The sequence below is a fragment of the Channa argus genome, chromosome 5 (assembly GCF_033026475.1).
Source record: "Channa argus isolate prfri chromosome 5, Channa argus male v1.0, whole genome shotgun sequence".
In the NCBI taxonomy this organism is placed as follows: Eukaryota; Metazoa; Chordata; class Actinopteri; order Anabantiformes; family Channidae; genus Channa; species Channa argus.
Genome location: NC_090201.1, coordinates 29,310,984 through 29,325,015, shown reverse-complemented (window position 1 = coordinate 29,325,015; position 14,032 = coordinate 29,310,984). Strand labels below are relative to the sequence as shown.

The 14,032-nt window shown below is 37.8% G+C and overlaps 1 protein-coding gene across 4 annotated transcripts in view; it reads right to left on the bottom strand.

Annotated features, from left to right (window-relative positions):
- matn4 (matrilin 4) overlaps nt 1-14,032 on the bottom strand; it is a 30,219-nt gene that overhangs the window by 11,373 nt on the left and 4,814 nt on the right. For all 4 annotated transcript variants that reach the window (XM_067505127.1, XM_067505126.1, XM_067505128.1 and 1 more), the window contains exons 2-6: nt 7,443-7,595; nt 6,317-6,492; nt 4,921-5,079; nt 3,331-3,562; nt 2,392-2,514 (exon numbers count right to left, since the gene is read on the bottom strand). In XM_067505127.1, coding sequence (XP_067361228.1) covers nt 2,392-2,514; nt 3,331-3,562; nt 4,921-5,079; nt 6,317-6,492; nt 7,443-7,524 — 772 coding nt within the window. In that variant the 5' untranslated portion in view covers nt 7,525-7,595. The remainder of the gene's footprint in view (nt 1-2,391; nt 2,515-3,330; nt 3,563-4,920; nt 5,080-6,316; nt 6,493-7,442; nt 7,596-14,032) is intronic.

Below are 14,032 nucleotides of genomic sequence, written 5' to 3'. Positions count from 1 at the left end.
ATGATATCTAATATGAACGTATCTATTAAGGGTAAAGCTTCCTTGAGCAGCTTAGTTGGAATAGGGTCTAGCAGACAGGTTGTTGGTTTAGACGAGGTAATAATTGAAGTTAGCTCAGAGAGATCTATGGGTAAAAAGCAGTCTAACAGGGAGTGGGGCCTTATCCATGATTCTAGCACTGCTGTACATGAAGATCTATCTGTAATTTTTGGGGGGAGGATCTGGTGAATACTTTCTCTAATAGCTACAATTTTATTCATAAAGAAGGTCATGAAGTCATTGCTGCTCAAAATTAAGGGAATAGTAGGCTCAACAGAACTATGGCTCTTAGTCAGCCTGGCTACAGTGCTGAACAGAAACCGGGGGTTGTTCTTGTTTTCTTCTATTAATGATGAATAATATGCTGTTCTGGCATCACTGAGAGCTTTTTTGTACGTTTTTAAACTATTTTTCCAGGCTAAATGAGATTCTTCTAACTTTCTGGAACGCCACTTCCTTTCTAACTTTCGTGTTTCCTGTTTTAAGGTGCGTGTTTGTGAACTATACCATGGAGATCGCCTCTGCTGATTTACTGCCTTCTTTTTTAGAGGGGCAACACTATCGAGTATTGTACGTAGTGAGGCTGCAGAATTGTCAACAAGATAATCTACTTGTGCAGGAGTAACATTAAGGAGACTACTTCCCATTGTATTAACATATGGTGAAGCAAATGATGAAGAAATAATTTCTTTAAATTTGTTGACAGCTTTTTCACTTAAGCATCTGCTCTAGTGGAATTTTTCCCTAACTGCTATATAGTCCGTTATTGTAAATTCAAATGTTATTAAAAAATGGTCAGACAGAAGAGAGTTGTGAGGACATATTGTTAAATTATCCGTTTCAATTCCATACGTAAGGACAAGGTCTAACGTGTGACTAAAACAGTGAGTGGGTTTATTTACATTTTGGGAAAAACCAATTGAATCTAATAATGAATTAAACGCAGTGCTCAGGCAGTTACTGTCAGCATCTACATGAATGTTAAAGTCACCCACTATAATGACTTTATCTGTACTAAGCACTAAATCAGCTAGAAAATCAGAAAATTCAATCAAAAACTCTGAATAAGGGACTGGAGGACGGTACACGATAACAAATAATAGCGGTTTTTGAGTTTTCCAGTTTGGGTGTGAAAGGCTAAGAGTAAGGCTCTCAAATGAGTTATAACTATGTTTAGGTCTAGGGTTTATTGATAAGCTACAATGGAAGATTGCTGCAACTCCTCCACCTCGGCCTGTGCTTCTAGGAACATGATAATTAATATGACTTGGGGGGGTTGACTCATTTAGACTGACATATTCTGACATGTCAAAGTGTCTTTGAGCAAGACACTGAACCCTAACTTAGTTTCTCCCGGTAAGCATTGGCCAGCTGCATAGTGGCTACCCCATCGGTGTGTGTGTGTGTGATTGTGAGTGTGTGAGAGCTATATACGTGCAGACCATTTACAATTTACTTCATCACTCCTCATTGCTTTTTTAAACCCTGCTCTCCCCACAGTCCCCTGCCAGATTGTCTCTCTGCACTCCCTATGATCCCGAACATTGTGGTTTCCTGTTTGAAACCATTCCTGCTTGTTTCTACCTGACTTCTGTTTGTGGACTCTCACTTTTGGTCTGAGGTTTGGATTTTGTTCATCTGTATCTGTCCGTCCGTGTGAAGTATTGGCGTATTTGATTGTTTGAGCTTTTGGTGGATTGTTTGAGCTTTTGGTGAATTGTTCCTCCCTGCTTGTCAGCTTCTGTTATCCCTGTTTGTTGACCTCTGTTTTAAGTTCTTAGTTTGTAATTTGGTGAATCCTTCCCATTGGTCTCTGTTCATGCACACCCTCACTCCTTTACTTGGGTTGATTTCTATTTCCTAGCTTCTCCTGCCTTGTGTCCTCTAACCATGGTTTTTGTTTAGTCATTTGGTTTGCATTAGTGCGCTTTCTGTCCATTTTAGGAGGGATTTTCTGTTTCCTTACCACTTAATTTTTATAAAATCTCTTCTACCATCAACCTTCCTCTCACCGTCTTGGGTCCTTATACAAACCCTCACAGGAGACCTGTCCAGGGTGGACAGCCTCTTGCCCTGCAATAATTATTAATTAATAATTAAATAAAAGTAGTTTTGATGGTACTGGATTCATCTTTAGCACGGTATAATTCCACTTTAATATGAATTTTTAAAAATGTTTTACAGAGAGAAGTACTTTAGATGAACGGATTTCAAATTTTAAAAAGTTACCGCTGCTGTGCCATGTGCATAACCTTTTTAAGTCACAGAGAAGAAGGTAATATGTTTGGTCAGTGTGAGACAATCCAAACCGAGACTTTCAAAAAAGTGAAAATTGCTTTTTTTTTTTTTTACCTGCACATGTTTTTCCGTCCTCATTCAGAGTGTATCCAGGCAGACACTGACAGCTGTAGGAGCCCGGAGAGCTCTCACAGATTTGCTCACAGCCATGATCTGACTCCAGACACAGGTCTACACCTACAGTACAGACAGTATCATCAGCAGCAGCCATACTGTAATGACTTTCAGTGTAATTAAACTAAAAGGCTCTTTGTTACAAAAATGACTTCTGTCATAACAAATAAAAACCATAACCAAAATATATCTTGTAGAATAACTTGTAGAGCCTGTAGAAAGGATTGATTTCAGGACATAATGTCACCAACTTTTGGAATATTTCCTGTGTATTTAGTCGTTTATGTTGTCTTCCTTCTCTTTTTCATGTCCTACAGAGATTTCATCCCAGTCTAGAGTAATAGCACCACAAGGAAATAGCACTTAAGAGAAAGCTGTTTTGAGAAAGTATTAGGTTCTGAGTTTTTTTTTTCTCTCCTTAGGCTTCATAGTGTTTTTAATTACATGAAGAATGTAGTGTTGTCCTGGATGAAGCCAACAAAATGAAGTTTTAGCTCCAGAGACGGGTTATGTTGTGGTACTTGAAAACTTAATCCATTGGTGAAATGAAACATATATTTTTAGATGGAAGTTTTAGAAAAATGCAACATCACATCCATAAAGAACTACTTTCTCATATTCACATTCTGTGTTTATGTGGTCTTTGTTTTCACATTTAATTTTGTACCATTTGTGCTCATCTGTATATATTCTCCCTTTTTCAGATAAAGTGCACTAAACCCGAAGCAAGTCGAAGTAAAGCTTAAATTGTTTTTGGTTGCGGTTAATTTGTGTTTCAACAGCCACTTTTTGGCATCCTGTTCATATTCAAAATTGCTTTTAGGAAACAAAAGAATTAGATTTTACATACATTGGTTATTTCCTGTTCTGCAGTCTTACCACATAGCTTGTCCTGGAACTGAAGTCCAAACTGATGAATGAGCTCGAACGACTCCACCTGGAATACGTGGTCTTCGAAGGGCGGGGATGCCATAGCCCTAAGTGATGTCATATCAGCTCGGGCTACCCCCACAGCGTAGATCTCAATGCCTTTCTCTCTGGCTTCAGCTGCCACCTCGGCAACACGGTCCTGAGGGCGTCCGTCTGTCACGATCACAGCCACATTAGGAACCTCAGGGTGAGAAAATCCCAGGATTGGAGATGAGGTTCATGGTACAGCTCAATTCAGAGAATCAGACTGAACTGCTTAAGTTATCAGGCAAAATAAATTAAGTATGCCAAAATGAAATTACAAAATAATCATGTCCCCGATTTTTATAAACATTTGTTTATAATGACTTTATATACACATGTTTAGTCATTCATTCGATCATTTCAGTTAATTTGTTGGGCAGCCTTTTAGCAAATCTTCATAAATGTAGGGCTGAATGGTGCCTCACCATCACGCCTGGTGGTTTTAATATAAAAATATATGTTTTTTAGGAACATATTGTGAACTCATAAATGCTTATGCATAATTATATGTTAACTATCCCTATTAACTGACCCATATTGTTTAAATAATTAACATGTTTTAAACAATTTTTTAATATAATGTTTTTATAGTGGATTACTTTTACTTTTGTACTCTGTGTAAATAATCTGCATTGTATTTTTATTTGAGTTGATTTATTTGAAGAATTTTTATTTGACCAATACTTGCACTTGAGTATTGAATTTGTGTTCTTCGACCATTGTTTTTGTTACTGTTTATGGTTTGCTTGCACCCTCTATATGCAGTTTCAGTACAAGAGGATGCAAACCTAACCCTAGACATAACATAATAAAAATTGTTAAAATCTATATTCAAACATATCAAACAATGAAAATTTAACGAGTGCAAATGTTTACATCCACTGTAATAAATGATTTTAAAATTAGCTGTAATTTCTGATGAAACATTTGTAATAACTGTTTACTACATTTTAATTTGATGGCAAATGGGCATTTTAATCTTTTTTTCCATTTTAAAACAAAGGTGTACTAACTCTTGCACATGAATGTATATGATATCAGGTCTTTAAAGGTATCTGACCTACTTCACAGCGTTCAATCGGATCTCAAAGCTTCCAGCAGTAGGATGTTACTACTACCACTGCAGAAAGGAAGGATATCAAATATACTGTGGGTGGACTGCACCGAATGCACACAGTGAGAAAGTTATCTCCCAGAAATTGAGCTGAATGTCTGTTTCAACTACTCCACAGAATATGGGTGCATACATGAATCACCAAGAAATAAATTCTAATGTATCAATACACTTTCCAGCGACATGTAAAATAGCATCAAAGAAAACACTGAAACTAGAACAAGGTAACAAAAACATGCAAAACAATTAGAGAAAAATAAGGAACAAATAGACCCAAAAAGAAACCAGAATAGGATGTTTAAAACTATGGGATTTCCTCCTCTGTTGGAGGGCTTTTACATGACTGTGCCTAGGGTCCATTGTCTAAATGATTTTCTGTAAATTGTTTTTTTTTCCAGTACCTTGGGCCTGTCTCCCTCCTCTTTGCTGAAGGCCACATTCATCACAAATCTGATGGCGAGCCCGGTCATGGTTCCCTGAGCGAGGGGAATGATCTGATTGATCCCTTTCACCATGCTGTCCAGGTTACTGTGGGTCTTCAGGGAGAACTCACTGCGGACCTGAAGAGGAAGGAAAAAAAGCAGAAAATAAAAGTCCATCTATTGTGTCTCTTTACTGTAGGCAGAGACAGGTATTGTCCTCACCTTCAACCTTAATTTAAAAAAAATTACCAGAAAAGTGAGGGAGTATTTCACTTTTTTTATATTTTGCTCAGCATTTTGTTGCAATAAATAACCGTTGGTTTAAAAAGGTTAATATAAAAGTTTAAAGGCAACTTCACCAATTTTCAACTTGCTATGCCTCTGGTTTAGGGTGTAAATGTATAGCGCCAATTCACAACAAAGTCATCTCAAGGCACTTTACAGAATAAAGTCAACACTATAACGATGTATAGAGAAAACCCAACAATTCCCCTTTGGGTAAGACCTAGGCAACAGTGGAGAGGAAAAACTCCCTTTAACGGAGAAAACTCCAGCAGAACCAGGCTTAGGGTGGACAGTCATCTGCCTTGACCGGTTGGGGTGAGTGGAAAGTGGAGAGAGAAAAGAAAAAGAGCAACAAAAGCAACAACAAAACATTGGGCAGGTTGGTGGGACCAGTAGCTGCACACTGGAAAACACACAGCTCCAAAACCAAGGACACCTGCTGGAAGGGACAGAGAGAGGAAGACAGAGAAGGAGAAAGACAACTACGGGAGAAAACACACAGTTAATGTCATACTGCAGTTACAATTGTGGAGTGAGAGGAGAGGAGACAAGGTCAGGACCGCCACCTAGATGGCCCTAGGTGGGGCCACATCTGGTGGGATGGGATTCGATCCTTCAACCTAATGCATCCCAACCTGATGCTCTCCCCATTGAGGGTGTGAATGTACATTAGCATTTTTAAACTTTGCCCTGAATTCCCTATATTTAAATATTTCTCTGCTTCTATCAGAAAAGCTTCTTCAGATGACATCACCCAGAGTTTTTCATCCTTAGGAGTTCAGATGATGTCAATTGGAGGAGCTCTGGAAAAAGGAGGTTGCTTGGGGTTACAAACTTTATAGTAACATGTACTGCTCAAATTAGAACCAAAATTTAGAAGTTCAGAGTCAGTGAAGCCATACTTTAAGGCTGTCTGCAGTCTGACAGCCTGACAGGTTGACCTGCTCATAGCATGTTGTATACAGTAAAAGAAAATGTCAACACAGAGATTGAATGGAGAAAGGTGAAAGGATAAAAAATGCTAAAGATGAATTTAAAAAAACTCTGCAGATGAATAATCAAAAACTTTAGCACATATAAAGATGTGTACCTGGCTGGAGTACTGGACCACTCCCACTCTGGTTGCTTCGAGTCCAATGTCGAGGGTGTTGAGGATATCAATCATAAACTTCCTCATGGTCTCAAACTCATGTGGCCTAACGCTGCGAGAGCTGTCAATGAGGAAGACCAGATCCACCGGACCAGACTTACATTTCTGATCTGGGCCTTGGAGAAAACAGAAAACCGTGGATGGTTAAATGATCATTGAGAAATTTATGCAGAATTCAGTGCTACTGGCAGGAAAATATTAGAAATCTCCATCCAAAAATATATATTCGATTCTCCGAGTGATTCATAATTGCCACTATGTCCCTTGATTAACACGAAAACACTATTTGTGACATAGTCCTGATTACACCATCTGGCAGAAAGAAACATGCATTAATCCGCTGCTAAATATAGTCTCCAAAAACTCCCCGCTCTATGAGAGTAACATTTGAGCGATGGTGACTAGAGGTTTGAGGAGGTAACTGAGCCTTTTTTTTTAAATGGAAAATACAAAGGTGCTACTTCACTTGTGAAGACTATTTTAGATACTATTCTTGACATGGAAAACTTTTTCTTTTCTGACGTCTGCCCATCCTTGTATGTGTGAGTGGTTTTCAATTTTACAGCTGAGGTCTTTCTCACACTCCGCCAGTGTAACTTTCACATTATTTACCACCTGAGCTCACTTCCCCATGACTTCATCTGCCACAAGGTGCCTGGTTTTGTCTTTAATGCTTCATCATCACTCTGTAACATCATATTGGTTAAAAAATAGCCGTCATAAATGAGGTTGAATGCAGTGTGGCTTTACGAGTTGGAAAGAAATTGTTCGATCAATGCACATCCAGAATTTAAATTGGAAATTAAAAAAGAAGAGACTGTGTCAGTGTAATTAAGCGAGTGAGATTGTTTTGGAAGAGAGTATACTCTTAGCTTCAAACAGACATGAGCAGCAGCTGCCTGTAAATAGGGCCACTTCGTTGTCTGGCCACATATATCAGGCAAACCTTCAGCTGCAGATACACAAAATACAAACTGAACACAAAAAGGAAAAAGTTCTCAAAACTTAAACCACTTGAATACTAAAGTGCGTGCTTGGTGTCATGATGTCGAGGAGGCAGACTGACCTGCTGTTGGCATGGCATTAGCGAGGACAGCCAGGGACAGCAGAATGAAGCCACACAATGCTCTGAGCTGTCTCATCTTCATCCTTATGATACCGATCTACCAGACAGGTCGCTCTGAGCTGGACTCGACTGGAAGTGGAACTGGGTCAGACTCTGAGGGGGGAGAGTTGGCGAGAAAGCAGAAAGAGGTTATTTGTGGTAACACGATGCTGTGTTTCATACAGAGCTAATATGTAGAAACAGGTTTGCTGAAGTCTTTCAGCGAGACACTGACCTAGTTTTGCTTTAATGGTTCTGTTATAACTGATTCTGATCCCTGATACAAGTTTTCATATAAACAAAAGGAAGCCAAATGTTTGAGACATCTATACTGCATTTACTATTGTTCACTAATGGCTGAATAAGAAGCAGTGTAAAGCGCTTTGAGTGCCAATTGGCAGAAAAGCACTGTATAAGTGCAGACCATTTACCATTTACCATTTACCATTTTCTGGAATGCTCTGCCTGAGAACCTAAGGGCACCACAGACTTTGGACCGTTTCAGGAAAGCATTTTAAAGTGATCATTACCATTTTTATATGTTTTTTTATGTTTTATTTTTGCTTTCAATCTGCTTGTGTAGCACTTTGAGATTTGTTGACAAATATAAATAAAATTATTTAATATTATTATTACTATTATTACTATCGTTATCATAGGTTTTAAGGGCTATGCAGAATTTATATATATTTTCTACTGTCCACCGAGAGACAGGTTTTAAACACTGGTTTGATTGAGTGACTCCGGGTGTAAGACAACTTTTAGGATGTAATTAAATTTAATATTTGAAAAAGGTGATAGAGTTACTTAGACTTTTGTGATTGTGCAAATATACAGGGATTTGCCTTTATTCCAAATTCAACTTTTTTTTATGGTCAGAACAGGAACAGACTGTCACGTATACGTATGAACTTCAAGTTTGGTAAAAACCAGCTTGAAATATCGTGAACTATTCTTTTAAGGCCTCCCTCCCGGTTCGGATTTGTTGGAACCCGCTGGGGGGCCGAGCAGAGCGGTGAGCCATGGGTGTAATATGAGAGCACAACTGTTTCCTTATTACATAGACCCAAAGCAGAGGTCAGTTTATGGACAGATGGCGTTTCTGCATAGGACTGACAAAAACTGTTTGGGAGGGTTCAGAGAAAGTCTGCAGGAGCTTTGCAAAATCCTCTTGACAGATCAAAGATACAAATTTTGTGATTTTGTATCATACAGACCCCCCAATATAAGTGTTAGGCTACATCTCAATGTGCAAAAACCATAATATGACTCCTTTACACATATGAGGGGCATTAGTTAAATTCTTAAATCAGCGATTAATAATAGGTTACTCACCAACCACGGTGGCTAGTAATTTTCCAAAGTTACTAGCCACTCAGCATTTTCACTAGCCACAATTTTGGAATACTTTAATATTACTTATCACAACCACCAAAGAGAGCCCCTGCTGTTCATTGTGCATTCAATGCAGCATATTATTTTGTGCATGTTCCTGAACTCCCTTAACCCCTCGCACCGAGCTGTTGTTTCTTTAATGTAAATCCCATGCACAAAGGGAAACAATCCACAAAGACAAAATGTCCACTCCAGAGAAATATTCTTTCAGCTGTTTGATTAGTTTTGATCAGCATCAGGCTTAAGGCACTCTGCAAAAACAATATTAAGGTCAGAAAACCTCAAAGTCATGTGCATATATCGTCTGATAAGTCAATAATGTAATTATTGTGACTATCTCTAGTTTGTTTGTTTATTTATTTATTTATTTATTTATATTTATTTATTTATTTTACACCTTTTATGTTTCTACAAATATCAGTTAACATCTCCACCATGTTCTGCACAGGGACGTCTTTTTTCACCACAGAGACACATGATATTTAGTTAATCAGTAGCCCAGAAGCACAAGGCAACAGGATTCAGGATCAACCAATGAGCAAACATTGTGTGTGGGTAGTGCTCATAGGTGTTTGAGTGTCTCGTTGCAATTTTTCAGGTGGATTACACCTGAAAAATTGGATCTTAGACCAACACTTTCAGTGTTGGTCCAGTATTCAATAACTTGGTCCATTGTATTGCACATATTTTTTTTTTCAAACGTTGTGATGCTGTTGTGAGTTTGTTGCAGTTTATACATTCATTTATTCCTGCCATATGTGTGTAAAGTGATAATGATGATGACAGGCTTGTGTTGCACAAAGACATTCCAGTCATTCCCTGTCGAAAAGATTCTCCAAACACCTGGATGAGGTGCGCAGCAATTTTTTCCTAACAAAAGGCTGTGTGTGTGTGTATACACACACACGCACACACAGACGCACACACAGAGAACCTAACCCGCTTGTGTGTGTGTAGCAGTTTTCCTGTAGCTCTCAGCAGATAATGATAATGTTTGGGAAAGTGTTTACATTCATGGTCAGTTCAAACAGGTTATGTGAAAGCTGCCTGTTCCTTAGAGATGGGGGTCCTACAGGGGTTTGTCTGTGTCTGACATGCAGCCAGAGCCTGTGATCATAACTGGCTCACGTTGGAGCAATGAGTCAACAAATGAAGTAGAGCACAAAGGCTCTTTTCTCCTTTTCTTTCCTTTCCCACTTTCTCTCATCTACTGCATCTCAGCCTCATGTTTTCAGGAGCATCTCTGTAGTGAACAGATGGTCAGCCAAACATTTGGAGCAGGTTATTCATGTTTTTATGTTTTTAAGAGTCATGTCTTAATACAGTTTGGTAATAATCTGTTTGGACTGTTTTGTCTATAGTAATACAGTGGACAGAGGTCCCATGCAACATTTATTCTTGATTTTCTTCTGTTTACTTCAAACAAAATATAGATTTAACTTTATCTTCACACCTATGTTTATATCTATAGACATTTTCTGTGCCAGACATCAGGAGGTTAGTTTACATTCAGATCCACACATTCTATTATTTTCTGAATATTGTGAATGTACAAAGAGCAAACAGTACACTTTTCTCCTCTTTTAAATCCTGTCTGAGCTCTAACCTAAACCCCTAAGCTACATCCTGCAGTCAGTCATATTGTTATTGGCATACAGTGATTTCTAAGAGTGCAAGTTCAGTTCTGTACAAATTCTCAGGAAACCATGAGAAACCCTGAGAATTTGTACTGAGAACCAAACCAAAAGATGTCCTACAGAGAGTAGAGAAAGGAATGATTCTGGAGAAAGAGAGAAAACCATCTGAACCTTGAGATCAAATAAAGACACAGGAAATGACTTCATTAGTAACTGTTTGACTACTGTTAAAGTGTGTTTTACTTAAAATACTACACATTATACTGAGAAACTACTGCATGAAATTATAGCCTAATTACCCGAAATTGAGAGAAAATGTGCTTAAGATTATAGATCACAAAGGAAAAGCACCTATGAACATGTAAGGGAGCAGTTTCATGCCACATACTAGACATTAACCACCCTCACAGTTTACAGAGCTACTTGTCAGAAAGGAGCAGGAGACGTTGTTGACGTTGGCATGAATGTGAGATTACAATGACAAGTGAGACACCTACTGATTCTCAAAATGTCTTTTCTAGTCCTGGCAGTAAAAATAAACCACTGTATTTCCTCTTTTTGTTGCAGCAGAGCTTCAGGTAGGGAAAAAGGTCAAATAGTACTCACTGCCTTTCAAACAGAATTAAAGAGTAAGGAACATTTTAATGCAACATTTAATGTGTGATGGTGGAGCACATTTCAATTATTTCCTGTAAACTTTATACTTATGCAAATGTTATGCACTGAGCATGTACGTAAGGAATAAAACCTGCTTTAACATTAAAAATCTCACTTGAAAGTATACTTAAGTACAACAGTGGGAAGTAATAAAATACATTTACTCAAATACTGTACTTATGTACAATTTGAGATGTATTTAAATTTTTCACTGTTCCACTACAATTTAGAGTAACGTATTATATGTTACTCAAGAGCTTTAGTTGCTCTTTGCAGATGTAGATACAAATATAATGATTGAATAAATACTGATTTGCTCAACACCAGGGAGATATTTTATCAATGTGCTGTTAATTTTTTCATTTTCCATGATTTTCACTTTTAAGGAGTTTTTAGAACAAATCTAGTTCATGTTAACATTCATGTTTTTACAAGCGTGTTTTCTTAATGAAGTACTTCTGTTACTTCTGAAGTACTTCTGTTGTTTAACTTTAGAGCATGTCCTTAGTACTTAAGCTTGACTAAAGAAGATGTGATATTTTTAGTCGGGTATTTTTTGGCAATTACTACTACTATTACGTTAGCACTTTTACTTTACTTTAATATTTAGTTTGTGCACTCCTAAAACCAAGGTTATTATAGTTGAAACTGAAGCTTAAACTGAAATTTTTCAAATGAAAAACTAAATGTATTAACTGATATTAAACAAAATTCTTTATAAAGACTAAAACAAAGCTATTAGGTCTTCAGCGATCAGCGATCAAAGGAACAGAGAAAAGACAAATCAACTGCATTTCACCAACTGGTGTTTGGTGTATCAGGCCCAATTACAACAACTTTAACAACAGCACATGTCAAACCTGGATTTCCTGTCAGTGCTGCCCCACAGGGAACAGAGCGTGTGGATGTATTCTGCAGATTTCCTCTGCACTGGCCCCCGATGTCCAGACAACAGCCAGTGGACAGAAGTACCTCTTACCCAGCATCAAATGTTATTCACACAAAAATTCTATCGTACAGCTTGGCACGATAAGCCACACGAGATGGAGAGTAATTTATCTGATTTGTCAGTTAAAGGACAAGTCTGCATCAGTAATCACTCCCCTTTACAGAAATACTATTCTGGTGTCATGTATCATCACCTCTCCTACAGCAGTGAGTGATGATACCAATATTTTAAAGTAGTCCCAATGAGTCTACTATCATGTATGTCTCTTAGGAGACTCCGAGTTCAGTCAAGAAAAAATACAAATCCGTCTGGAAAAACCTAAATTGTAAACTATTTGCACTCAAGATTTATTTGGAAAGTAGAGTTTTTCATCTGCTTTGTCCATCATTACAAGAATTCAGAATAATTTTTCCAAATTTGAATATTCAATTAAACAAATTTGATGTGACACGAAGGATAAATTTTCGTCATTAAACCAGGCAGTGCTCATGAGGTAGAGAGCCATCCTTTTTCAGTCAAAACAGATTATTTTTCAGCGTGTTTTGGATCAAAACACGCTGAAAAAAATAATCTTTCCTTCACTGCTCGATTGATCCTCTGACATCTCATGTCAACTGAAACTAAACAAAGCTCTTTTGCAGAGATTTTAAATCGCAGGTATTTCGCCATCTGTCAGAGTTGGCAGTAAGTAACACAAACTGTAGCTTATATCAGAAAAGGTCACAATGCCTGTTATTTTTCATTTTTCTAGCTGCTGACTGATAGAAAACACAGGCATCTTGTTGAGTCCCACTGTTTGCTTTCACCACATTGCAATGTTCCTTACAGCCTCTGTCAATGAATGGAAAACAGAACCCGTCATCCTCTGAGATAAAGGTGGCTGAAAATAAACACGAGTTTCTGCATCTCAGAGGGAACAAACCTACCCACTGTGTTACAGCCTTATCACAAACAGCAGGTCATGTAGTTGCCTATTTTCAGTGTGGGAAATTCACTTGTTTTCTCTTAGATTATACGGTGCAGCCGCCGGCCAGGTTATCCTAGCACAAAGACTGGAAAAAAGGAGAAGCAGTAAGTATGTCTCTGTCCAAAGATACTAAAATCCACCTACAAGAATCAGTAAAACTCACTACATGCCACTGTCATTTCTTTAATCTGTAACAGAAAAAAAAACTGTAAAGATAACAAAGCTGTATTTAGTGAAAGGTCAAAACAGCCGTTGGGATGCCCTTTGGCCACGTTATCATTCTATAACAGGGAGCACACACTTATGGCCAATTTAGATTCACAAATAAATTAAGTGTATGTCTCTGTGGGAGGAAATTGTTCAGTGGACAGGTTAGCAAATGTCCAATAGCCCTTTAAAAACAACCAGGAGTTGACCAAAGTGCTTTACAACAAATAAACACAATATCTAAGCAAGCAATTTACAAAAACATAAATACAAGTAAGTAATGAAAACAACGATGAAGACTTACTAATCAAGCAGAAGTTGTTGCTCTTCTCTTATTGGTTAGAATGGCGAGCCTCACCCTAAACTCTTTTAGAAGTTAAATAGCTCCACAACAGGAGAAAATCGAAGAAAACTGTTGAAAAATGCTGCAAACAGTATTTTAAAATAGAGCTGTAAGTCAGCAAGTAGACAACAGCAAGCAGGACTTTTACAGTTACTACATGCTTATATATCATTCAACAAGACTGTTGAGCTGTAGTCCTGTCCTCCATAATTACAAGACACTGCTGAGGATTAATGAAGAATGTCTTTGGGGGTATTGTGGATTTATTTTTCATCTGGTTTTTATGTGTATGTAGCGTCTACCAAGTTTTCTGAATAAATATTAATAAATAGGAAGAAGGAGCTGCCAAGCCACAAGAACAATAGTTTCTATTTTAGATCAATTGGATAAGTCAAA